Genomic DNA, 27040 nt, shown 5'->3' on the forward strand with positions numbered 1-27040 from the left:
ACTGCTTTGTGCCAGTGACTTGTCTGTCCCCATCATTATTCACCTCTCCCACAGGTTCTGGGCCATCTGCAAATGTTAGCAGTGGTGATTTGATGTTTTCTTCCAGGTCATTGAGAAAAACATTAAACAGCACAGGGCCAAGAACCAATTCCTGCTGCGGGACCCTGCTGGAAACAGATCCACTCGGTGATGAGTCCCTGGTTCCAGAGGCACATTGAGACCTCTCCATTAGCCCGGTTTTAATCCGTTTAATTTGTGCCATGTTAATGACACAGTCCCGTCCTGCACCAGGAGCCAAAGGCTGTTTCCACCCACACCCCTGTTAGCTCGGCAGGGCTTCTCCCTCCAGAGGAGCCTCCACCCAGACCGCGCCCCTTCTTCCTCCAGGAAAGGTAAACAGTCTCACAAGCCGCCCCCTCTTGGGGACCCAATTGGTCTGTCTCCTGTGCCTGCCCCAGGGGGAGAAGAGCCTCCAGCCTGGCATGGATGCCGTGACTCTCTGACCCAGCCACCCTGGGGGGGCAATGTACCCCGGCACACCCTGGTTTCCATGCCTGTGGGGGCACAGTGCTGACGCTGTCCCTGGCAGTATCAGAGAAGGCGGAGAAGGAGGGAGTGGCTGGGTCTGAGGAGGCTGCTCTGGAAAGATGCTGAACTCCCCCCCCCTCAGCAGATTGGCATGTCGTGGCACTGCCCTCTGCTGCCAAGTCCCTGCAGTCAGAGCTGCGCCCTGGGGAGGCCATCACGGGGAGGACTGCCTGGTGTTTGCAGCTGGCTGCACTTGGGGTGTGTGCTGTTATGATGCACATCTGTCTGTCTGTCTATCAGCATCTGTCTGTCACCAGACACACCACCCCATCCAGCTACTGCTATCTATGTACTGCCATGTGTTCTGTCTCTAACCATTCTGGTTAGAGCCCGGGATATACTCTGTGCTCATCTATACATCCCCCATCCACCCCCAATTCCCCATCCACCCCTATACACTCCCATCCATCCATCCATCCCTGTACACACCCTTCCATGCATCCATTCATCCCCACCCCTATACACTCCCATCCATCCCTCTACACACCCTTCTATCCATCCCTGTACACACCCTTCTATTCATCCATCCATCCATCCTCCGTCCACTCCCACCTCTATACACCCCTCATCCATTCCAAATTCCCCATCCATCCATCCCTGTACACACCCTTCCATCCATCCATCCATCCCCACCCCTATACACTCCCATCATCCATCCATCCATCCCTGTACACACCCTTCTAATCATCCATCAGTCCATCCTCCATCCACCCCCACCTCTATACACCCCCCATCCATTCCCAATTCCCCATCCACCCCTATACACTCCCATGCATCTCCATACACATCCCTCTATCCTCTATCCACCCTCATCTCTATACACCCCGCATCCATCCCCACCTCTATACAACCCCTATCCACCCCATTGCTTCCTCCCTCTCTCCATCCATCCTCCATGCACCCCACCCCATCCACCCCCTCCATCCACCCCTCCACCTGATCCATTCACCCACCCCATCCATCCCCCCACCCCATCCACACCCCACCTTATACACCCCTCTACCCCATCCATCCACACACCCCTATACACTCCCTCATCCTTCCGTCTACCCCCATCCATCCACACCCCCACTACTATACAGCCCCATCTACCCACCCCATCCATCACCATCCACCCCATCCACCCCCTCCACTCTCCACCCCATCCGTGCCCCACCCCGTACACCCCACCCCAACACACCCCACCCCATCCCTATACACCCCACATCCATCCATCCACCACCCCCATCCACACCCTCATCCCTATACCTCCCATCCCTCCAGCCCATCCACCCCATCCACCCCCGTCCATCAATCCACCCATCCCATCCACACGCCGTCCCTATACACCCCCATCCATCCATCCACCCCATGCATGCCCCACCCCTATACACCCTCACGCATCCCTCCACATCCCTATACCCCCCATCCATCCACCCCCCCCCATCTCTATAGCCACACTGTGGACCCACACCCCACTCTGCCCCCCGTAAGCATTCCAGTGCTTTGTACTGCACCGCACTCCGGGTGCCGCGCTGCCCTGCGCCCGGGGGCCCCAGTGGCAAAGGCCGGGGACATGGAGCCCCGTGGTCGCAGGGAGAGGAAGGCGGGGGGGGGCTCCAGCCCCCCATCAACCCTGCGGGGCGCGCCGCCTGCGCCTTTAAGAGGCGGGGGGAGGGGTAGCCCCAGCCCAGCCCCGCTCGCTCCCTGACGTCGGTTCCTTCCCTTTCTCTCGCTGTTTTGCAGCCGCCCCGGCCAGGCGGGGACCCCGCTCGCTCGCCCGCCCCGATGGTGCCGCGCTGCCCGGCCAGGGCCGTTCCCGGCAGCCGCAGCCTGGCGTGAGCCCGCGGCTGGTGAGCGCCCGGCGGGCCCGGAGCAGGAGCGGGATGGCCGGAGCCCGCGGCTGGCGCTAGGGGCTCGGGTCCTATTGCACCAGCCCCCCCCCTCCAGCATCCTCCCCGCGGGCGGCGCCCCGGAGCCGCGGGGGGTGCGGCCGCCCCTGCCCTTTGTGCGCCGGCGAGGGGCGCACGGAGCCGGGCTCCCCGGGGTGGGACCCACCGGCGCCCGCTGCTGCTGCAGCCCATCCCCCGTCCTGGGCCATGAGCGCCCCCTTCTAGCCGCGGAGCCGCGCGGGTCCCCCCCGGCCAGCCCCCGGGGAAGATGTCTTCGCGCACCGCCCTGGCGTCTGGCAACGAGCGGAACTCGGACGCGGTGAGTCCCGGGGCCTTTGTCCCCAGCGCCCTACGCTGCCCCCGCGGCTCGCTGCCCCTTCCCCTGCCCGGAGCCAGGCCCCGCGGGTGGGGCGGGCAGCGCACAATGGACGGAGCCGCCGGGCAGCGCCGGCGATCGATTCGCCTCCCACCCCCTGGCCCGAGCTCGGCTCGCTGGGGAGCCGGGTGGGGCTGGGGCCGCCCCTGCGCTGGGCTGGCCGGGGAGGGGGCAGATCGTGTGCGCGAGGGAGAGGGGCGGGCTGGGGACGTCTCCCCTGCCGCTGATGTGGGGAGCCGGGGTGGAGCGGGGCCCAGCCCCTGATGTAGGGAGCCGGGGTGGAGCCGGGCCCAGCCCCCGATGCAGAGAAGCGGGGTGGAGCGGGGCCCCAGCTGCGCCCACCTGCAGCATGGTGCTTCTGCAAAGGCTGAGCCAGTGGGCCCTTGCAGGGAGGGCGAGACCAGCACTGGGGCCATTCCCCTAGCCTCGCTGGCTCCCACCCAGCCCACAGCTGGGAGCCAACAGGGTGTGGGGTCCCTGAGCCTGCCCCAGCTGAGGGGAGTTATGCTGGGCTGGGGGCACGGGGGAGCTGGCAGCGTCTGCATCCTGGGTGGGCTGCTAAGGTCAACAATGACATTTGCCTCGGTGACAGGGCAGGGGGCATGTGGTGTCTCCGTGGGAAGGGAGGGGGCTGCCACAAGTTGGGGGGGAGGACTCTGCATCAGCTCGGGCTGGGCCTTAGCCTGCTGCGGCAGGGACACGCCAGGAGGCCTTCGTCGGGTGGGGGGGAAGCAGTGAAGGAGGCTGTGGTTTGGGCCTGACTGTCCCCCTGGGGTGTGGAGCTAGAGGAGAAGGGGAACAACCTCCTAGGGCACGGTGAGACCTGCCAACCGTCAACCACACGCATGCCCATGCATGCCCACTCACCACCCCTCCCTGACACACACACACACATGCCCCCGAGACGCATACTGCACACCTCTTGCACACTGGGAGCTGCAGCCCCCCCAGCCTCACACGCTCCTCACACCCGCAAACACAACACTGCACTGGCATCTTCCTAGGAGCCAGGCGGTCCCTGCCCGTGGACTCCCATGTCCCCCGCCTTGCACCCTGCCTGGGGTGAGGAGAGTCCACGCACGCCGGCGTTCCTGCTGGCACAGTGACATTGCTCCCGGATCACTTGTGTGTCCTTGCCATGGAATCCCCAGAGCCGCTGTGCCATGCACTGGATGTACTTTACAGGGAAAAGTAGTTCCTTAGCAACTAAGGTGGCATTTCCTGGCGCCGCGGGGGTGTGGGCCCCCTCTCTTCCTGGCTCCCTCTGCGGCCTGGCACACCAGTCTCACCCACAGGGTGGCAAATGCAAGGTTTCTCATGGCATTGCCTGCGTGCTTGGCTTGGGTGGCACCAGGATCTCTGGGCAGGGCTGCTTCGTGGCATGGGAGCCCCCTCCTCCTGGCTGAGATGAGCCATGTCCCTCCCCCTGCCAGCCTGGGCCAAGCCATCTGTCTGTGGAGGCTGGTGCTCTGCTCCCACTATGGCCTCTGCTGGATGCTCCCAGCATGCACCTGGCCTGATGTGGGATGCAGATACCCTGGAGCGCGAGTCAATGAGCCTCTCTCCTGCTGCTGCGTATGACGCTGGGCAGCGCTCTCCGAGCCCGGCCTGGGCTGCTGGGGGCCCGATCTCCTGCCGGCCCCCGCTCCTGGCCCTTGTGTGGTGGGACAGTTCAGCCCTGGCAGCAGCCCAGTGCGCCTTGAGACCCAGACATGCTGGGGCACCCGCTGCCTGCCACTATGGCCGCCGGAGGTGGGGGTGGACAGCAAAGCCAACGTGGGCCCCGTGCTGCCGTCAGCCCTCAGGAGGCAACCTGCTCTGGGGAGATGGCTCTTGGGCCCTGCTAGTCAAAGAGCTGGGTAACTAGCTTGGTCCCATTGCACCCAGCAAATGGCAGTGAAGTGGCTCTCTTGCATGCGGGAAACTGAGGCATAGAGGGGCAGTGATTCAGGGTCAGAGCTGGGGATAGGAGTCCTGACACTCTGTCTCCCCCTGCTGTAGCCCTCTAGCCCCCACTCTCCTCCCAGAGCCAGGGATCGAACCCAGGTGTCTTGACTCCTCCGAGTCCCAGCCCCCCCTGCTCTAGCCGCCAGACACCACTCCCCTTAGGACTCCTGGGTTCTGTTCCCAGCTCTGTGACCCCCAGCTCCACCCCACTAGACCCCACTCCCTCTGCAGAGCTGGGGCCAGAACACAGGAGTCCTGGCTCACAGCCCTCCTCCCCCCAAAAAAGCTTTGACTACATCCTTCACTCCTGGGCTGGGCCATTTTGCATCACCAGCAAACTCTGGCATGGAGTGAGCCGGAGTCCCTAAGTCCCTTCCCCCCACCAGTGACCCCACCCGGCTCCCTGTCCCTGGGAGATGGAGCAGCTCGTCCTCCTTTGGGGAAGTGGCTTTCTGAGATTGTGACAACCTCGGTCATTTCTCTTCCTCCCCCTACCTGTCCCCTGCCCAGCCAGGTGTCAGGGCAGCGAGGGGGTTCCCTCCAGGAAATGCCCTCGCCCAGCCCCCTCTGAGCACACAGCCCTGCTGAAAAGCCAGCTCCATGGCCTGAGGACTCCAGACCCGCTGCCTTGGCGACCCAAGGCCCTGTGCTCCCCTGCGGGGGTGGGGGTGGGGGCTGGTGCTGCAGCAGCCTCCCCAGGGCCCTGGCTGCTGCTGCTAGCCAGGCATCAACCCAGAGCACTGGGCTCCCTCCACCCCACTGAAGCTTAGGGGTCAGCACCATGCAGCATCCAGCCCCTCCCTGGGGGCTGAGCAAGCCCCACCTCAGGCCTTGGGAGTGCCCTGTCCTGAAGAGCTCTCAGAAGAGGGATTTCCCAGCCGGGGGCAGACCCTGCCCCCACTGGCGCCTGAGTCTTCCCTCCTCCTTCTCCTTTTGGTCCCATTCCCCCAGTCGTAGAAATATTGGGCTGGAAGGGACCTCAAGAAGTCATCAACTCCAGCCCCTGCACTGAGGCTGGACCAAGTCACCCTAGACCACCCTGCCAGGACTTTCTCCCTCCCATGGTGGGGATTTCCATCACCTCCCTACACAACCTAGTCCAGGGCCAGAGATTAACTCCCCTTCCACAGTAGGAAGGTTTGACCTATTCTCAAACCTAGGGCCCCCTTGCTGCAGTGTAAGCCCCGTTACTTGTCCTGCCTTCAGTGGACATGGAGAACAGTCTATCTCCATCCCCTTTATAAGAGCCCTGAATGTATTTGACGTCTGTTCTCAGCGCCTTCTCAGGATTAGACACACCCAGTTTTTTACCTGTCCTCACTGCTCAGGTTCTCTAAACTTTTGATCATTTTTGTTGCTCTGTGGACTCTCTCCAGTTTGTCCCTGTCTTTCCTAAAGTGCAGAGCCCAGAACTGGACCCAGCTGTCCAGCTGAACCCTCCCCAGGGCCGAGCAGAGCGGAACAGTTACTTCTTGTGTCTTACCTATGTCACTCCTGGTAATGCACCCAGAATGAGATTGGCCTTTTCACAACTGCATCCCATTGTTGACTCATATTCAGTTAGTGATCCACTAGAACCCGGATCCTGTCCAGCAGCTCTGCCACCTAGCCAGCCAGGCCCCACTTTGTACTTGGGCGTTTGATTTTTCCTTCCTAAGGGAAGTATTTTGCAGTTGTCTTTAATAAACTTCAGAATTCAGACCAATTCTCCAGTTGGCCAAGGTTGCTTTGAATTCTGATCCTGGCCTCCCAAGTGCTTCCTGCCCTCCCAGCTGGGTGGCCTCTGCAGAGTTTATAACCATTCGCTCCACACCATTATCCAAGTCATCCCTGAAAATATGGACTGACCCTGTGGGTCCCCACTAGAGACCACTGCCCAGTGAGCCTGCTCTCTGTGTTTGGTCTTTCACCCAGTTGGGCAGCCACTGGACAGTAATTTCATCTAGACCACTGTGCCCATGACAGGGTTCTCAGCCTGGGGTCCATGGAGTCCCGCAGGCCGTGCCTAAGATCTGCACTTCCATTGGAAATCTTTTAGTGGTGTGCAAATGAAAAGAGGTTGAAAACCACTGGCTTATGAGACTGGGTCAAATGTCACTTCTACTGTCCCCCCCGGCTACTAGGCCAACAAGCCTGTCAGAGAAGGAAATTAGGTTGGTCTTGCTTAGCTTGAGCACAGGAGTGACTCTTCGCCTGATGTGCCAGGCTCACATGGCTGCTGCAGGAATGAGAGTGGTGATGGAATGCCCTGCAGTGATGCAGGAGGTGCCTAGCTGGAGAGCGGCCCAGCAAGGCCATGGCATCCCTAGCGCCCTTGCAGGGGGCGATCTGGGCCCTAAAGGCCTTCCCAAGCAGTCTCTGTCCAGGTCAAAGGGAGAGGAAGCTCCTGTGGGACGCTGTGGGCTTGGTGCCGAGGGCATTGGGTACCTCACTCCCCTTGCTGACATCTTGCCACCGTGAAGGCAGTGAGGTGGGCAAGGCACAAACCCTGTTCTTCCCTGCTAGGGGGCCATGCCCTCTCTGGGATGTGGCTCCGTGCTGCCACTCCACACTTGGCCCCTGCACCATTGACATGATGCCTGGCACAGCCCCAGGGCCTCAGCTGCCCTTGTGGTGGGACACGGGTCACTGCACAGCAATTCCAGTGCATTATGTATGGACTCAGGCCACTTGGGGTGCTGGGGTCCCCCTCCCCCTGCCTGAGAGGGTGTGCTTGGCATCCCAGAATGCACTGCTGCCTGCCTCCCATGGGAAGGGAGAAGAGGTGAAGGGGTACCGGTTCCTGCGTTGATGCGTCACTGCCCACCCGCCAAGGGTCAGGGACTGGGCCCGGAGCCCTTGCTCCCATCACCCTCCTCCTGGGCTCCAGGTCCCACAAGTGGGTGCGGCCGGTGCACCCTAGGGACTGGCTGGGTGATACTGCCGCCCTGGGCTATTTCTGCAGCTCATGCCACCAGTGAAATGGAGCAGGGCATCTGTCTAGTTCCCAGTGTGGTTTTCTGACCATGTCACCAATGGGTTTGGTACCGTTGGGCATCTCTGCCTTAACTGGCCTGGCAGACTGCAGGCCTCCGGAGAGCTGTGTGGCTGGGGGAACCAGGATAGGCATAGCAGGGAGCTATGGGAAGGGGTTAAGGCAGCAGTCCCCAGCCTTTCTGTTGCAATAGCGTATTCATGTTCCCAGAAGAGCGTGGTGGCCGCCGGACAACCAGCTGCCGAAATGCCGCCGAGAAGAGGCGGCATTTCGGTGGCGACGCTTCTTGCTTCTGGGCGGGGTGTCCGGTGGCTGCGCTCCCTTGTCACTAGGTGGGTGCACATAAATGCCCCGGCAGGCGCCATGGCGCCCACGGGCACTGCGTTGGGGACCACTGGGTTAAGGGGTACTGGCAGAGCTGGGGGCGGGGTGGATTCCAAGGCTGGGATAGCAGGGGGCTGCAGGTCGGGATTGAGGGGCATAAGGGGAGCTGTGGGGCTCAGTGGTCCAGGGCTGGGAGATTGTTCAGGCCAGCCAGGAGGCTCCTGAGTGGCTGCTGTGGGTTGCGGGGCTGGGATGCTGCCAGGTCAGAGCAGGCCCCAAGGCCAAACTCTTCAGGAAGTAGCCAGTGAGTGAGGGGCTGTTTGTGGGGTGGGCATAAGGGGCCTGGGGCCCTGCCTTCAGCAGGGCTGTGGGGCTCCCAGAAACGGAGCCACCAAAGTCCATTAACACTTCTACAAACCCTGGCCTGAGGCTCTGTGGCTGGGCCCTGGCCCATGAGCACCCCCTGCTGGAGGCCTGGGGTGGGACCAGCCCTGCTGCTGCAGCGGAGGTAGTCGGAGTGGGGGGACACGCTGCTGCGACCGAGGGGAGGTGCTGCCTGTGAGAACAGCCCACAGCACGCGGCTTGCGGGGCACAGCACAGTGTGTGCCCTCTGAGCCCCACGTGCCTGGGTCAATCCCCCGGCTCCCTGGGGCAGTGGGAGCAGACCATGCCCTGCTGTGGGCCCTGCCCCCGCTTGTCTGCTGCCCAGACTCTGGGCTTCTCCTGCCATTGGCATGGTGCCTGTCTTTCCTGTTTAAAGAGCTGACACTCCCATTGTAATGTCTGGGCCTGGCACCCCCCCCCCAGCTGTGCATTGCCCCCCACCCCCAGTTGCTTTTGGACCATGTCAGCCAGCAGGCCCTAACTAGCAGGGCCTGGAGCCCCGGGGCAGGGGAGGGTGCTGTGTTTACACGTGTTGGCTGCTCGCTTCCACCTGGTTAAATACCATCTGGGCGTTGCTAGTCAGGGCGCGCTGCTGATGCCACCTGAAAGGGCACTGCTGCCCCAGCCTTGGCAGCTAGGAAGGCCCCAGGTATGGCTGGGAAACACGTGCTGCCAGGTGACCTCCCCAGCCCCAGGGCAGTGGAGTTTCAGAAGGGGTGCCCGAAGGGAATGGGCTGCATGGGACTGCAGGGACCGCCGTAGCTACACCTGAGTCTCGGTGCCCATACTGCCACCACACCACCCAGGGAAGAGAGAAGCTATTCTGCGGTGCCCCCGGCTGGTCCAGCCCGACACGCCTGCCTCTGCATGCCTAGCACAGTGGGCGGGTGGCAGGCTAGGGGTGGGGCGATCTCCCTGCCAGCGCGTGTCTACCGGTTCTGGCACTTGCAGCTCCTGGCCCTTCGGTGCCGCCTGGGTTGGGTGCTCCCTGTCCTAGAGCATGGGTGGAGGGGATGGGTTAGATTGGCATCAGCCCAGCTCAGCTCACGGCTCGGCTCGCTGGGCCCCAGCCAGACGCTCTGCACGAGGGCCGTGTGGGCGTCTGAGCGGCCGGATCCAAGGCCAACGATCCTGCAGCCTCCCATCTCCTTATCCCATCCTGAGCCGGCCAGCGTGTTGGGAATGAGCCTCCGAAAGCTCAGCCTGCTGGCCGGGGCTCCATTCTCTTGCAGCCCGGCTGGGGCCTGGCTCGCCGGCACTCAGTGACCCCATTGCCTGGGCCAAAAGTCGGCACCCCCTCCATGGCTTCTGCAGCAGGGCAGGGCACGTTACGGCTGCGCTGTACGTGGGGCTGTCCTCGGGGCACATCAAGCTCTGCGCTTAAAGCCGGCACTCGACCCACCGGTTCCGCACGGCACGGCCTCCCTTGCACACTGGGTGAACTCGGAGAAGTGCCACTAAATCCGTTAATTAGCTGGTGAGCTTAAATTAATTTTGAAAGGGGCCTTTTAGGAAGCTTCGCCCCTGGGATCCGGAAGAGATTGCAGACGTGGAGAGACCGCTCAGGCGCCCCTGGTTGGGAGAGCTCGTGGGAGCCTGGGCTGGGGGGCAGTGGGGACTTTTATGGTCGTTTCCCCGATGCTCTTCACACTGGGGGGGGGTCTCCTTCCGCAGGGCCTGGCTGGGGGGGGGGTGGGATGTGTGTTTCCCCCAGGAGAGCTGCCCTCTCTCCCTTGTCCTCGCTTGTCCCCAGCTGTGTGGCTAGTGTGGGGAGGGCTGCTCTCGCCTGCTGGTCTGAGGGGAGCGAGAAAAGGGGAGTGCAGGTGGCACCAGCAATCAGGGGCGTTTACATGAGATGCTAGGCTCTGGCCTTGTTGGCAGGCTCCTGCCGGGCATCCCGGCAGAGCAGCAGATAAGAGGGCTCACCCCAGCCCCTAACACGAGGGGGGTTAAGGCTGACCTGAACCCCGAATGCCCTCGCTGCCTTGGCTAGGGACAGCTGCAGCATCCTGTGGTGCAGGCGACCCCCAGGACTGGTCCGGCTCTAGGCCCGAACGCCCGCCGAGCAGGGCTTGCTCTGGGGCTGATGGGGAGGGGAGGCCTTCCTCAGAGGCGCAGCAGGTGTTGGAGGCCGAATCTAGGCTAGCGGGCCCCAGCTCTGGCTGGCAAGATGGCGGGGTGCTTGCCGAGCTAGCCAGGAGGCAGCTGGGAGTGGGCAGAGGGGGTTGGGTTACCCTCCCTGGGCAGGGCAGTGTTGCTGCCTTCTTGGGGAGGAGCCGGGGGGCTGCATTCTCAGGAGAGCCGAGCGACTGATCTCTGAGCTGTTGCAGAGTTATCTGGGGAGGGTTGGCCCCCCAGCTTTGTCATGGGGGTTTCCATGGCACCAGTGCTGGGATGGGGACCCTGAAATACCGCCTATGCGTTGGGGATTTGGCATCCGTGGCGCCAGGATGGGGGGTTGCTGGCTCTGGGATGGGGGGGATTCCCACGGCGCTGGCTCTGGGATGGGGAGGCACCGAGATTGGAGAGGTTCACGTGGCGCTGGCTCTGGGATGGGGGGGGACCAAGATTGGAGGGATTCCCGTGGCGCTGGCTCTGGGATCGGGGGTGTGTGTGCCAAGATGGGAGGGGTTCCTGCGGCGCTGGCTCCAGGATGGGGGGTCCTGCGGCTCCGGAATGGGGCATACCAGCTTTCTCAGTATCGCCACCCCCGCACGTGAGAGCCATGCCAAGCAACCGTGTCTTTCCCTTGCTGCACCAGGCTGGAGCAGCTGGGGCTGGAGGCCTCAGTTTACCCATCGGAGGGTGGCAGGGCAGGCAAACTCCCCTCCCCAGCTGCCTGTTGGCCCTGGGGTCCAGCTCCATGCTAGCCTTGGGGCGTGGGGCTGCAGGGGAGGAGACAGTGCTGGCAGTGAAGCCCACCTGGAGATGGGGGGCAGGCTAGAGCCCCACCCTGCTGCTCTGCCCCCCCCCCCCCCCCGGTGGCATGTAGCCATCTGCGTGCTGCGTGGCAGCCCCGGGCTTTGCTGGGCCGTTGCTCACTCTTGTCTCAGCATGTCCAGGCCCAGCCAACTGCTGAGCGCAAAACACCCAGGCTGCTGCCAGTGTCGTTGGCTCTCTCTGAGGGGCACGCTGGCTGCTCCTGGCAAACTTGGGCCCCATGAGCGCTACCCCCTCCCCTCCGCTCCTGTGTGGGTCTGGGGACTCCCAGCTGCCCCGGCCTGGTGTGGTCCTGATTCAGCCCCTCCCTCTTCCCCGTGGGAGTCCCATAGCCCATGGCAGGAGGCACCAGCACCAGAGCTGAGCACCAGGGCGGACTGCGGTGAAGGCCCTGCTCAGAGGCTGCTGTTAGGCCAATCCAGGCTGAGATCCAGCTCCCAGGGCTGGCTGGGGCGTCAGCACAGATGCCAGCCCATTCCATGGCACCGGGGCAGCAGACAACAGTAACTCGTTCTGGCCCTGGGGCTGGCTCAGCCCAGCTCTGTCTGGCGGGGCACAGGCCTGGCACAGCCATGCTCTTTGCACATGGGCCCAAGTAGGACAGACACTCTGACACCACTCGCCTGGCTGAATCACAGGCTGGGGCTGGAGGTGGCTGGCCACTGCTCACTTGGACTTGGCTGGTTGGCACCAGTGCCCCCTGCTAGCACGGGCTCTCCTGGCTCCATGGGCCAGATCTCAGACCCACGCCCACATGAGCTGCACTTCAGGGCTGGGGTCAGGTCTGCATGCAGTGGCCCTTGACTCACTAGCTCCTCCTAGGCGGGAATGGTCTCTCCTGGAGATGGACGGACGGACAAAGCATGATCCCTGTGCCCAGCCCCTGACCGCTTCATAGAGCCATAGGCTTCAATGCCAGAAGGGATTATCATGTTCTTCTTGGAGTGCTGGTCCTTATCTGAATTCCGTGAAGGGTTATACGCAAGCGCCATGTGCCCGGAGCCAGAGAATTTGGAAGTAGTAGCATCCATTGGTCCGCGCATGCATCTTTGCTCCACCTCATGGTTTCATCCGAGGTGATAAAGGGTGGGGCGGACCGACCACGCCCTCAGTTCCATCTCACCGCCGCGTGGTCTGGGTCGGAGCCTCTCGTCTCATCTCTCACTTAACTAAAAAGTCTTTCTTTGTGTATGTGTGCATAGTTAATTTGCTGTTTTTACTGTAGTTTTAGTCGTAGTTGTTTTAGGATTTTAAGGACTTTGGGATGCCATTTATACCGGTCCCGCCCCACCCTCCCCCAAGCACCCAGGCCTGGGTACTGGGTTATGCAGAAGATGCAGGGGTTCAAGATCTGCACCTCCTGCCTGGCTCATTCTCGGTCAGTGACGAGGCAGCGCTGCCCTTGCTGCTTGTCCAAAGCCCACATTGCTTCCAGGTGCCATATCCACCTCTCCTTCCCAAGCTGTACCCGGGCAGGTTGGGCTCTCCGCCTCAAGAACCACCTTATGGAGGTTGCCCTGAGGCTGCAGTCAGGTCCAGGCCTGGGATTCCCCCCCGCCCCCCAGTACATCAGCCTGAGAAACCCAGGAGTGCGCCTCCTGCCACGGAGACCCAGTGCGGTTCGGCCGGGACCAGTGCTATGGACCCATGCTGGGGCCTAGTCGTGAGGCTGGGAAGCATGCGCGTAAGCATGGCAGGGAATCTTCGTCCAGGCCCAAGAAAGAACGCGCCTTCCACGAGTTCCAGCCACAGGGAAGCGGCTTGTTCCAAGGCTCACAAGCACAAGAAGTCACAGAGAGTGTCGGATCTGCCAGTTCTATCCACCGAGCCACATACGCCTTCCAGGTTGGCACCCGCGGAGTCAAGGGAACCTTCGGTTCCAAGGCAGTGCTCCGTTCTGGCTCTGGTTCCGACTGGATCACGTACCGCTGATGCTGGGGAGGCTAGAGTCAGCACTCGGGCCTCAGGAACTCTTTGCTTTGGAGGAGGCGAGATGTCCACATCTTCCATTTCAGCCGGTGCCTGGGGATGTACCCTCTCCTACCCTGGACTTACCTTCTTCGGGTTTTGTTTCCCCTATGGCTTATACAGTTCCTCCGGTATCACCATCCGACTTCTCAGCGATGGAGGATTCAGATAGAGGGCAGGGACTGCTCCTCCCCTACCGTCGATATGAATAGCCGAAGCCTCCACCAACTCTGTGGCAATACCCTCTGTTTCCCCAAGAAAGGAGCCTCTGGTGCCCAGTTCCTTGGGGCCCTCCGCACCATCCGACGGATCCATCTCCTTGGCCATACTGGGGGTCCTGGCCTCCGTATCCACCTCTGGAACCTTCCCATTCAGCAAGGGAAGAGTCCCCCATCTCTCCTCTCCAGCCAGAGGTGCTGGAACAGTTTTTACAGTGGGGGTGCTGAGAGCCATTGAACCAAACTGTAAACCCTGGATATGATGGGAACCACTTCAAGCCTGGGCGTGCTGCAGCCCCCCCTGCACCCATAGGTCCGGCAGCTACGGCTCCAGCTGTTACTGAGTAGGCGTTCGGAACCGGTGTTGGAGGATGAGCCACTCAGCCTGGCTCCAACAGTACTTCAGGAACAGGAGCAGTTCCCTTCGTCCTCTCCAGACACCGCTGTGTCTTCAGTTCCCTCCTCACTCCCGGCTGACAACCAGTTCGAGGACCGGTTACGCAGAGTGTCTGAGGCCCTCCCCATTCCACCAAAGGAGGTACAGGACAAACAACACCACCTTCTTGACACCTTCCATGCCTTGGTACCAACCAGCATGCCTCTACTGATCCATGATGCCATTCTCCAACCAACCCGAGCTGTCTGGCACACTCCAGCCGCTTGTGTACCCGCCCCCAAGGGGGCAGAGAAGAGGTACTATGTACTGGTGAAGAGGTCTGAGTTTCTGTTTTCGCACCCCACCACCCAATTCCCTCGTGATACAAGCAGTGATGGAGCAGGCCAGGCAAGAACACCCCATTCCCCCCAGCAGACAAGGAGGGTAAGTGACTGGACCTCTTGGGTCGCAAAGTCTTCTCGTCCAGCCTTCAATTTCGGATTTCCAATTACCTGGCAATATTTGCTAAATGTGACTTTATAACTTATGGCAAGTTGGTGGACTTTGCAGACAAGCTTCCCAGGAGGCTTCTGCCTGCTTTCAGACTATCTTAGAGCAGTGGTTCTCAGCCAGGGGTATGTGTACCCCTGGGGGTATGCAGAAATCTTCCATGGGGTACATCAACTCATCTAGATATTTGCCTAGCTTTACAACAGGCTACATAGCAAAGTCAGTACAAACTAAAATTTCATACAATGACTTGTTTATACTGCTCTATATACGATATACTGAAATGTAAGTCCAATATTTATATTCCAATCGATTAATTTTATAATTATATAGTAAAAATGAGAAAGCTGACAATTTTTCAGAAACAGTGTGCTGAGACACTTTTGTATTTTTATGTCTGATTTTTGTAAGCAAAGTAGTTTTCAAGTGAGGTGAAACTTGGGGTACACAAGACAGATCAGCCTCCTCAAAGGGGGACAGTAGCCTGGAAAGGTTGAGAACCACTGTCTTAGAGGAGGACAGATTCATTGGGAGGGTGACATTCCAGGCCTCGGTGGATGTGGCAGACACCTCTTCGTGCACAGTGGCTATGGGGACGTCAGGAGGAGGAATACCTCAGAGGATCTCCCTTTTGATGAATCTCATCTCTTCAGCTAGAAAACCGACAATTCCCTCCACTCCCTCAAGGATTCCAGAGTCACACTACGATCGTTGGGTATTTACATACTAGCACCCAAGCACGAGTTCTTCCACCTGCTGCCAAGGATTCAGAACACCTCAGTTCTTCCATCAACGGCCGATGAGCCTCCTCGCATATGACAGAAGACCCAACGGCCCCATTCTCCAGGCTCCCCATCACAGCCTTCCACATCTCATGCTCAGCCTTCGCAAAAGCGATATTTTGGAGGGCACCAAGAGAGCTGCCTCCCACCGTGCACCTGACCCACCCCGTCTGGGGAGCGCCTAGCACTCCTTTTACCAGCTTGGTGTGCGATAGCAAAGGACAAGTAGGTCCTGGATGTCATTTGAAATGGCTGTACAATCGAGTTCATGATGCTACCTCACCCGCGCCCCCACCTCAGGGACCACTCTCACGGCAGCATCCTCGCCCGAGAGGTGGATTCCGTACCGCAGAGGGGAGCGGTAGAACCTGTTCCGATGACTTCTTAGGGCGCAGGATTCTATTCCACGTATTTCCTCGTACCCAAGAAGAATGGCGGATGGAGACCAGTTGTGGACCTGCGTCTTCTCAATCAGTTCCTACACGAGCCCAGGTTTCATATACTCACCTTAGCAGCCATCATACCGTCGCTGGAAAAAGGCCAGTGGTTTACGGTTCTCAATATGCAGCATGCCCATTTTCATATAGACCTCCACCCAACCCACAGAAGGTTCCCGAGGTTTGTTGTAGGCCATCGACACTTCCAATTCAGGGTCTTACCATTTGGACTTATCGCTGTTCTGTGGGTTTTTGTTTTTTTTTGTAGTGGAGACCCACCTCCAATGTCAGGGGGCCCTGCCTCGACAATTGGCTGCTAGCAGCGGCATGCAAAAGGGAAGCTCGAGCCTCAACCTCCATGCTGCTCAGACTCCTCCCCTCCCTTAGGGTGAGCGTTAACATTGAAAAATCGACTTTGGATCCCACACAGTCACTAGAATTCATAGGAGCCCGCATGATGCAATCTCAGCACAAGCCTACCTACCAAGAGCTGATTGCCAAGGTGGTCACCAGTCCTTCTGTTACCGTCCAGACTTGCCTTTCCCTCCTTGGCCATGTGGTGGCTTGCATGTCCGTCACCGCCTTTGCTCATCTTTGCCTTCGCTGACTCTAGCTGTGGCTCCAAAGGGTCTATTCTCCCTTGCTACATACCATGGGCCTCTTGTTGACATTCCCCCTCCCCCCGCCCCCCAGAGTTACTCTTCTCCCTCCACTGGTGGATGGACCTGGGTCACTCTGCACCGGGAAACCCTTCCTTCCATCCTTTTAGAGCACAATTCGCCATCGTCATGGATTCGCCAGATGAGGCATCCACATGGGCGAACATGTGACATGGGAGTTGGGCTGCTTGGGAATCCAGGATGCTCATCAACATCCTGGAGCTTCGGGCGATGTGAAGGGCGTGCCGCGTATTTCTCGCCTCCGTTTGCTCCCGTCATGTTCTTGTCATGTCAGAAGTGACATGTCACCACCATTTATTACATCCACAAACAAGGGGCCCGTGGCACCAGCGCTCTGTGTGGAAGTGGTTTGTCTATGGGACTGGTGCATCGCCTACTAGATCCTGTTGTCAGCAGCCTGTCTTCCCAAGACTCAGAACGTGATTGCGGACTCTCTGAGCAGGAAATTCATGGCCGAACACAAATGGGCACTGCACAACACTTGAGCCAGCGACATTGTCGCCCGATGGGAGACTCCAACCAGGGACCTCTTTGCCTCCCACACCAACAGCAGATGCACCCCGTACTGCTCCAGAGTGGGCCTCCGCGACCATTCCCAAGGTGATGCCCTCGTCCTCTGCCAGTTGGACCAGACCCCGTACAACTTTGCCCCACAACTGCTCCTGACTCACATCCTCCACAAGATCAGGTGGGAGAGGGCCACAGTTATTCTAATTGCCCCATTTTGGCTTCGCCAGTTCTGGTTTCTCCTGCTCCACATGTCAGCGTGTCCCCCACCCGCGCTTCCACTGCCAATGTTCCCGGAACTGCTCGCACAACACAGCGATAGGATCAGGCATCCCAATCCACAGACACTCCCCCTAAAAGCTTGGTTTTCGGGTGGGCATCTTCACAAGAATGGGACTGTTCGTCGGCAGGGCACGACATCCTTTCTAGTAGCAGGAAAGAGGCCATGAGGCTCCTATCAGGCCAAGTGGAAGCGTTTCCCCTCAAGGGCCCGGCAGAGGGGTTTTTCCCCTGAGGATGTGGATGTTCCCCTTCTTCTGGACTGCCCTCTGTCCCTGAAGGCATCGGGCAACTCCATCTGTGCCTTCCATCCCCTGTGGAGGGGCAGTATGTCTTTATGCACCCCTTGACTGGCAGGTCTTGGAAATGCTTCCTTCGGACCTGTCCACCTGTTCAACCTATCGCCCCCCAATGGGATCTCACCCTCGTCCTCTCACCCTCAGTGAAATCACCCTTCAAACCTCTGGCCTCCTGCTCCCTGTCTCTCCTTTCCATGAAGGCTGCCTTCCTGGTAGTTATTACTACCCATCTCACGGTAGGCAAACTGGGGGCCATGACAGCAGATCCCACGTTCCTTAAGGACAAGGTTTCTCTGTGTCTGCACCCAAGTTTCTGCCAAAGGTTGTATCCTGTTTTCATGTCAACCAGCCCGTACGCTTACCTGCCATCTTTCCAAAGCCTCGCGCCTCGGCAGAGGAGCGGCACCTTCACTCTCTTGACCATTCAGCAAGTCCCCTAGATTGTTTATGGCGATAGCTGACAGGATTAAGGGGCAGGCGATCTCCACACAGAGGATCTCTAAGTGGGTTTCAGCGCACATTACCCTCTGCTATCGGCTGTCAGGACTGTCTCTGCCCCTTGGGGTACGAGCCCATTCCACAAGAGCACAAGCATCGGCTACGGCCACGTTTCACGACATGCCGCTTACAGACATGTGGGGCGGCCCCGTGGAGCTCGGTACGAACCTTCTCTTCTCATTACACCTTGGTGTGCGACCCTGCAACGGATGCCTCGTTCAGCACAGCTGTTCTCCATTCCACAGTTCTGTCCTCTTCCTCGCACCCTCCTCCTGACTGGGTGCTGCTTGTTAATCACCCTCAAGGGAACACAATAGAGACAGTCACTTGAAGGAGGAGGAGGTTACTTACCTGTAACTGGAGGTTCTTCGAGAGGTGTGGTCCCTATCTAATTCCAGTCCCACCCTCCTTCCCCTCTGCTGCGGGTCTGTGCTATTTGCAGTGGAGAAGGAACTGAGGGCACAGTCAGTCCACCCTGCCCTTTATCGCCTCAAACTAAACCATGAGGCTGAGCAAAGGCACATGTGCGGACCAATGGGTGCTACTGCTTCCAAAATCTCCAGCCCTGACACAGGGCGCATGTGTATAACCTTCAGTGGAATTCAGATAGGGACCACACATCTCAAAGATCCTCCAGTTACTGGTATGTAACCTCCTCTTCTTCATCTAGTCTGACCTCCTGCACATCACAGGCCACAGAACCTCCCCCACCCACCCTGTAATAGACCCAGAACCTCTGGCTGAGTTACTGAAGTCCTCAAATCTTGATTTAAAGACTTCAAGTTACAGAGAATCCACCATTTACATTTGTTTAAACCTGCAAATGACCCGTGCCCCATGCTGCAGAGGAAGATGAAAAACCCACAGAGTCTCTACCAATCTGACCTGGGAGAAAATTCCTTCCTGACCCCAGATACATCAATCAGTGGACCCTGAGCATGTTCGCAAGACCCATGAGCCAGACACCTGGGAAAGACTTCTCTGTAGTAACTCAGAGCCCTCCCCATCTCTGGCTATTGGGGATATTTGCTACCAGCAGTCACAGATGGGCCACATGACATTGTAGGCAGTCTAACCAACCATCCCCTCCATAATCTTACCAAGCTCAGTCTTGAAGCCAAGTAGGACTTTTGCCCTGCACTGCTCCCCTTGGAAGGCTGCTCGAGAACTTCACTTCTCTGACGGTTAGAAACCTTTGTCTAATTTCAAGCCTAAACTTGTTGATGGCCAGTTTGTATCCATTTGTTCTTGTGTCCGTATTGGCCCTTAACTTAAATAACTCCTCTCCCTCCCTCTATTTATCGCTCGGATGTGTTTATAGTGAGGAATCACGTCACCCCTCAGCCTTCGTTTGGTTAGGCTAAACAAGGCAAGCCTTCTCTCACAAGGTAGGTTTTCCGTTCCTCGGATCATCCTAGTAGCCCTTCTCTGCACCTGTTCACATTTGAATTCATCTTTCTTGAACATGGGACTCCAGAACTACACAGAGTATTCCTGATAAGGTCTCACCAGTGCCTCGTATAATGGTACTAACACTTCCCTGTCTCTACTGGAAATACCTCACCTGATGCATCCTAGGATTGTGTTAGCCTTTTTCACAGCCGCATCATACATAGTCCTCCTGGGATTAACCAATACACCCAGGTCTTTCTCCTCCTGTGTCACTTCCAACTGGTAAGTCCTCAGTTTATAGCAAAAATTCTTGTTGTTAGTCCCTAAGTACATGACCTTGCACTTTGCACTATTCAATAATATCCCATTTCTATTATTCCAGTTTTCAATGTCATCAAGATCTTCTTGTGCGATATTCCGCTCCTCCTCTGTGCTGGCAATACCTCCCTTCTGCCCAGAGCCCATGGCCCTGGGCACTGCCTTGGCTCATGCCCCTGAGTCTTAGAATCATAGGACTGGCAGAGACCTCAAGAGGTCATCTAGTCCGGTCCCCTGCACTCGTGGCAGGACTGAGTATTATCTAGACCGTCCCTGTCAGGTGTTTGTCTAACCTGCTCCTAAAAACCTCCAGTGACTGAAATTCCACAACCTCCCTAGGTAATTTATTCCAGTGCTTAACCACCCTGACAGGAAGCTTTCCTAATGTCCAACCTAAACCGCCCTGGCTGCAATTTAAGCCCATTGCTTCTTGTCCTGTCCTCAGAAGTTAGAGAACAATTTTTCCCCCTCCTCCTTGTAACAAGCCTTTTATGTACTTGAAACCTGTTATCATGTCCCCTCTCAGCCTTCTCTTCTCCAGACTGAAAGAATTGGGTTTGTTCAATCTTCCCTCGTCGGTCATGTTCTCTAGACCTTTCATCATTTTCATTTCTCTGCCCTGTCCCAGGGCAGGTGGGAAGGAGGCGAGGGCCAATGTTGTGTCATTTAGTGGCCTCAAGTGTGTTGCTGCAGGATGAACGCCAGCCGTAGCACTGGTTTCAGAGTAACAGCCGTGTTAGTCTGTATTCGCAAAACGAAAAGGAGGACTTGTGGCACCTTAGAGACTAACCAATTTATTTGAGCATAAGCTTTCGTGAGCTACAGCTCGCTTCAGCGGATGCATACCGTGGAAAATACCGAAGATGTTTTTATACACACAAACCATGAAAAAATGGGTGTTTATCACTACAAAAGGTTTTCTCTCCCCCCACCCTACTCTCCTGCTGGTAATAGCTTATCTAAAGTGATCACTCTCCTTACAATGTGTATGATAATCAAGGTGGGCCATTTCCAGCACAAATCCAGGGTTTAACAAGAACGTCTGGGGGGGGGGAGAAATAAACAAGGGGAAATAGGTTACTTTTTATAAGAACTCAACCTTTCCCAGTCTCTATTCAAGCCTAAGTTAATTGTATCCAATTTGCAAATTAATTCCAATTCAGCAGTCTCTCGTTGTAGTCTGTTTTCGAAGTTTTTTTGTTGAAGGATAGTCACTTTGAGATCAGAAATCGAGTGACCAGAGAGATTGAAGTGTTCTCCGACTGGTTTTTGAATGTTATAATTCTTGACATCTGATTACCAGCAGGAAAGTAGGGTGGGGGGAGAGAAAACCTTTTGTAGTGATAAACACACATTTTTTCATGGTTTGTGTGTATAAAAACATCTTCTGTATTTTCCACAGTATGCATCCGATGAAGTGAGCTGTAGCTCACGAAAGCTTATGCTCAAATAAATTGGTTAGTCTCTAAGCCATGCTTAGGCCATGCTGCTGGCCAGCGCAGTGGGGCCATTGAGGTTCCAGATGCCAGGCTGAGGCTGGAAGGGAGAAGCCTGAGGCCGTGCTGGGGCCATGATGCCCCCTGTGCCAGCAGGTTTGGGCTTGTGGAGTTCAGAAGGAGAGTCCCTGGGGAGCAGGACCCTATCACTCTCCAGGCCTGGGTGTCAGGGGAGGGCAGCCTGGCCTGCCCTGCAGGGGGCCCAGCCATTGTGAGGCTCAGGGCCTGTGGATGGCAGCTATGAGGCGCTGGGCATCTCACCTTGCCAGGCCTGCGTGCTCTGTGGGCTGGGGCCAGGCTGCCCCGGGAGTCTCCTGCAGTGCGGAGGGCTCCGTAGGGGCCAGGCCCTGCAGGCGAACACCTGGGCTCACTGTGTGACCTCGAGCCCAGCCCGCAGGGGGGCCACTCGCTCAGCTGGGGTAGAACCAGACGCCGGGGCTTCCTGGCTCCCGTGAACCGAGCAGGGGAGCGGGGCCCTGGGGTGGCCTGCCGGGGAGCCTTGGGCTGGGAGCCCCTGGTGTACTGAGCCCGTGGCTGATGTGAGTCTGGGGTGGGGACACACACACACTCTCACTCCCTCTTCCCCTCTCCCCTCCTCTCTCCCTCTTCCTCTTCCAAGGAGATTGCAGCGCTTGGCACGGAGCTGCAGCTGCCAGTTGCTCCTACCCTTGGGAGTGCAGCCCTCACCCAGGGAAATGGCTGGTATGGATACAGGATTATCGTTGTCCCATGCCAAGTCCCACCCTCCTCCTTGCCTGCTGGCACCTTACCTCTGCCCCCACCAACCAGCGCCCTCCCACTGCCCCCCAAGACCCCCAGCCAACTGGCCTAGCAGCCGACGCCCTCCCTCTGCCCCTGCTAACCAATGCACTTTCTCTGCTCCCCACTCATCTGGCCCCCCATGCCAAGGGCTGCCCCAGACCTATGAGCCCGGAGACCATCTCTCCTGTGTTGTCAGTGCCCCCCTGCTGGACCCAGGTGTGGGGGAGAAGGGTGGGGACAGCCTGTGGGGATAATAGCAGGAGAGACTGACAGTGGGGAACAAAGACAGGAGCCCAAGAGGAAGGGTGGAAGCAGGGCGGGTAGGGACGGACTGGGAGCACAGGGGCAAAAGGGTTTATAACTACTACAGCCTCCTCCCCTCCCCTCCCCTCCGCTGCCTGCAATGGAACCCAGGAGTCCTGAGTCTCACAAGTCCTCTGCTGTCAGCAAATAGTAGTGACACCTAATGGCAAGTGTGAATCTCACCCCCCTCTGGTGGCTGGTCCACATGGAGGATAACAGTCTCCTACTAGGTTTCAGAGTAGCGGCCGTGTTAGTCTGTATTCGCAAAAAGAACAGGAGGACTTGTGGCACCTTAGAGACGAACCAATTTATTTGAGCATGAGCTTTCGTGAGCTACAGCTCGCTACTACCAGTGACCCTATTAGCTCAAAAGGCAGCGCGCCTTGTGGTGGATGTAAAGGTCTCAGCCTGACCTGTGATCCAGGAAGGGCTCAGTTCAGTTCAGTCCCATAGGATGGGACTCAAGTTTTCAGTTTGCCTTTATAAACACTTAGGAGATGACATACACACACACTCACTACAAAAAGATTGCTGTTGCAAAGTCAAACGCTTGGAAACTCTGGATTTCCAGTTGGCCACGTGTGACCAAAATGGGAATTTTCTGTAATATTTGTATGAATGATGTGCATGGCAGTGATTTATTTGACTTGGTATTGCTGCCCAGTTGGTGCCGAAGGGTTAAAATGCTCATGGGGCAGAGCAGGAGATATGAAGGGCTGGTGATTAAGGACTGGCTGAGACCCATAGAGGATCCGGAGAGACAGAGCATGTGAACTCAGCAGGGCTCTGCTGGAGGGCAACAATGGGCTGAGGTCTCAGGTGTTAGTCTTAAGAGCTGAGCTCACAGGGCCAGAGCTCTTAGGCCAGGTGTACATTACCACTTACTTCGGTATAACTTATGGCGCTCAGGGATGTGAATAAGCCACCCCCCTGAGTGACACAAGTTACACCAACCTAAGCTCTCTCCCCTCAGCAGAGACACTCTTCACCAGATGCGCCGATGTAGCACTTCTAGCCTTAAATCTTACCTGGCACTTTAGAGAGCCAAGGTGGATCATAGAATCATAGCATATTAGGGTTGTAAGGAACCTCAGCAGGTCATCTAGTCCAGCCCCCTGATCGAAGCAAGACCAATCCCCAACTAAATCATCCCAGCCAGGGCTTTGTCAAGCCTGACCTTAAAAACCTCAGAGGAAGGAGATTCCACCACGTCCCTAGGTAACCCATTCCAGTGCTTAACCACCCTCCTAGTGAAAAAGTTTTTTCTAATATCCAACCTAACCCTCCCCAACTGCAACTTGAGACCATTACGCCTTGTTCTGTCATGAGATGAGGTCATATGTTTTATTAGACCAACTTCTGTTGGTGAGAGAGACAAGCTTTTGAGCGACACAGAGCTCTTCTTCAGGGCTGGGAAAGGTTCTGAGGGTCACAACTAAATAAAAGGTGGACCAGATTGTTTGGCATAAGTAGTTAACACACATTTTATTGTAGCTGTGTGGTTCTTAGGATATTGTCTCTCCATGTTCTAAGAGACCGTTCAAGGTGAAGTGGCCCGTGTAGCCCTGTAGGCAGAGGATAAAAAAGGGGGGTTAGTGGGTTACAGATTGTTGAAATAAGCCATAAATCCAGGGTCTTTATTAAGTAAAGTTATGAATTTAAGCTCTCAGGCTCATCTTTTGAAAGGGTTGTGCAGGGTTCCTGGGAGCAAGGACTGGGAGGTCAGATACGGAGTGATCATTCTGTGAAATGTGCACCCACGGGTGATGTGCTGTGTGTCTTTTATCAGTTTTCTTTGTGAGTTCATTTGAGAGCGCAGAGATTGTCTGGTTTCATCCACATTATTATTTTTGGGGCTTTTAGTGCACAGGATGAGGTTACACCATGTATTGTGCTAGGCATGTCCAGGACCCATGGACCTTGAAAGGTGTGTTGTGTGGAGTAGTGACCATCATAGCAGTGGAGCTATGGGTGTGGGTTTGGCATCTGTTGTTCTGGCAGAGTCTGGTGCCACTTGGTATTGGTCTGTCCTGCTCTGTGGGGAACTTGACTGGACACCCCACAGTGGACAAAACCACACACTTGATCATTACATGGCTTGCATCAGGGGAAAAAAATGGCTCTGCAATCAACAATCACATCCACCCCAATCTCTCCACTGCTGAGAGGACAAGATCAGATAGTGATCAGACCAGCAGATAGAGTAAGGCCAACCGACAGCTCTCTGACACCAGCTACTATAAAGTACTCAAAGAAGACGCCACATCACAATTCACCCAGGAATTTAAGGAGATCATCAAATTCTTTCCCAAACAACTCCAAGAGAAACTCTACAACTTCATCCCCCGCAAACCCACCCCAGGGACCTTCTGTGTGCTTCCCAAGATGCACAAATGAGGGAACTCAGGCAGACCCATCAGCCCTGACACTCTTTCTGAAGGAATATCAGAACCCATAGAAACCGCCCTCAAACCACTCAGTACACAAAGGCCCGGCTTCCTCCAAGGAACAATAGACTTCCTCCAGAAATTCTGCAACAGTAACAGCCTCCCTTTGAACACCACCCTTGTCACCATGTATGTCACCTCCCAATACACCAATATCCCTCACAGTGATGACATAGGTGCTTGCCTCAATATCTACAAGACACTGGACAGCCCTCAGCTGTCCATCCCAAGCACATCACCAACCTCATCCCTTTCATCCTCACCCAGAACAGTTATCATTCAACAATACTTTGTCAAAAACCATGGGAACAGCCATGGGTGCTCGGATAGTTCCCCAATATGCCAACCTCTTCATGGGGCACCATGGAGAAGAATTTCTGGAGAAATGCTCCACAAAAGCCAATGATATACCTGAGATACATGCATGATATTTTCATCCTCTGGACAGACAACCTAAAGTCCCTCATAGGTTTCCACCACAACTTCAGCAGCCACCACCCCATCCCCGCCCATTAAACTCTCTCTAGAATGTTCCCACACCAGAATCAACTTTTCCTGAACACCACAATCCACTTCAGCAATGGAACCCTACAGCCAACTATACACAAGAAACCCACGGGTCCCCACACGTACCTTCACGGATTCTGTAACAACCCCAAACACCAAGAAATCTGTTAGCTACAGCCAGGCTCTCAGATACCACAGAATATGCTGCGAAGAGAGTCCAGGATACACACCTTAACACACCCAAAACCACCTTCATCAAACAAGGACACTCCACCAGGGAAGTAGATCCCACCATGGAACGGGCCACCCAAATACCCCAAGAGAACCTTTTCAGCACAGAAATAAATCCCGCTCCGACCGCATACCCCTAGTTGTCACCTACCATCCCACACTGGCACCCATATGGGGTATCATTAAATAACTACAATCTGTACTCTATGGGGATCCCACCCTGAAAGAAATCTTTCCCGAAGCTCCTCTTCTGGCCTTCAAACAACCCCACAGCCTCTCCAAGCTCATCATCACAGGCAAGCTCCCCACAGAGCAGGACCCACCAACTCAAAACAGCGCCAGACCCTGCCAGAACAACAGATGCAAAACCTGCAGCCATATTTCCACCGCTACAATGATCCCCACAACACACCTTTCCAGATCCATGGATCCTACACGTCTATCACAATGTGTGCACTAAACGCCCCAATAATTACTATGCGGGTGAAACCAGAAGGTCACTGAGCTCTCAAATGAACTCACACAGGAAAATGATAAAAGACAAAAACACCCGTGGCTGTGGGGAAACACTTTTCACAGCACGGTGACTCTTTATCTGAACTCTCCTTCCTCGTCCTCAAAGGAAACTTCCTCAACACTTTTGAAAGACTAGCCTGGGACCTTTAGTAAAGTTATGAATTGACACCAAAAGTCATGATCTCAATAAGGACACTGGGTTTATGACCTACTACAATAATGTGTAACCCACTAACCTCCTTTTTGTCCTATGGCTGGCTACATGGGTGTTAACAGGAGCGGCCCGATCTGTGGGGTGCTGGGGGGTGGTGCCGGGCCTGTGGGATGCTGTGTGCTGCCCACCCCAACCCCATGGTGCTGGGCAGGAGATGTCAACTTGCAGGGCTGTGGGGTACTGGGAAGGAGGAGTCTGGCCTGCGGGGCCGGGGGGTGCTGAGCGCTGGGCCCCCCGTGGTGCTGGGGGGGGGGTGCCCGGCCTGTGGGGTGCTGAGCGCTGGGCACCCCCGGTCTGCAGGCTGCGCTGCCGGTGTCCATCTGCAAGCTCTTCGTGCCAAGTTGCTCTGAGCTGTCTGAGCGGGTAAATGCGATCGGCTCCTTGGGCCCGGCCTGCCCCCCTTCGCTGGGGACAGCAGCTCTGAGAGCACAGGGACGTTCAGGGCACATTGGGGGGAGGCCATGACGGGCTCAGGCTGGGATTTGGGGGTGCCTTTACTGTACTAATATAGGGAGCTTGTAGCACTGAGGGGCGAGGGTTGTGGGGGACAGCAGCACTGTGTGGAGAGGGGTTTTGTGTTGTGTGGGGGCAGTGCCAGGTCTTGGGAGGAGGTGGGGGGCAGTGGCAGGTATGAGGGGGTGTGGGGGAAGTCAGGAGGCACTCTTGCTGTCTGGACTCTCCTGGTACTGCTTGTTGCCCCCTCCCTTCCCTGGCTGGGTGCAGCTGGGGACGGGAGAATCGATGGTGTCTCCTTGAAGCTGCAGATGTGGCTCCCGGGGGCTGGTGCGGGCTGCAGGACACGGCAAGGGCAGCGACTCTGAACAGGCTGGGCTCTGCACCACCCCTGCAGACAGCCTCCCCTGTGGGGCCTGCTGCATCTCCCCACCCCCGGCTG

General features: G+C 57.0%; 1 protein-coding gene across 2 annotated transcripts in view; it reads left to right on the forward strand.

The window, feature by feature from the left end:
• Positions 1-2292: 2292 nt before the first annotated feature.
• The window catches only part of MARK4 (microtubule affinity regulating kinase 4), a 60180-nt gene continuing 35432 nt past the window's right edge, over positions 2293-27040 (forward strand). The window contains exon 1 of one of the 2 annotated variants that reach the window (XM_084612702.1): positions 2293-2778. In XM_084612702.1, coding sequence (XP_084468828.1) covers positions 2728-2778 — 51 coding nt within the window. In that variant the 5' untranslated portion in view covers positions 2293-2727. The remainder of the gene's footprint in view (positions 2779-27040) is intronic. The other variant, XM_084612701.1, reaches the window with a different exon arrangement.

The sequence above is a fragment of the Lepidochelys olivacea genome (genome assembly GCF_965140295.1).
Source record: "Lepidochelys olivacea isolate rLepOli2 genome assembly, chromosome: 23".
Lineage (NCBI taxonomy): Eukaryota > Metazoa > Chordata > Testudines > Cheloniidae > Lepidochelys > Lepidochelys olivacea.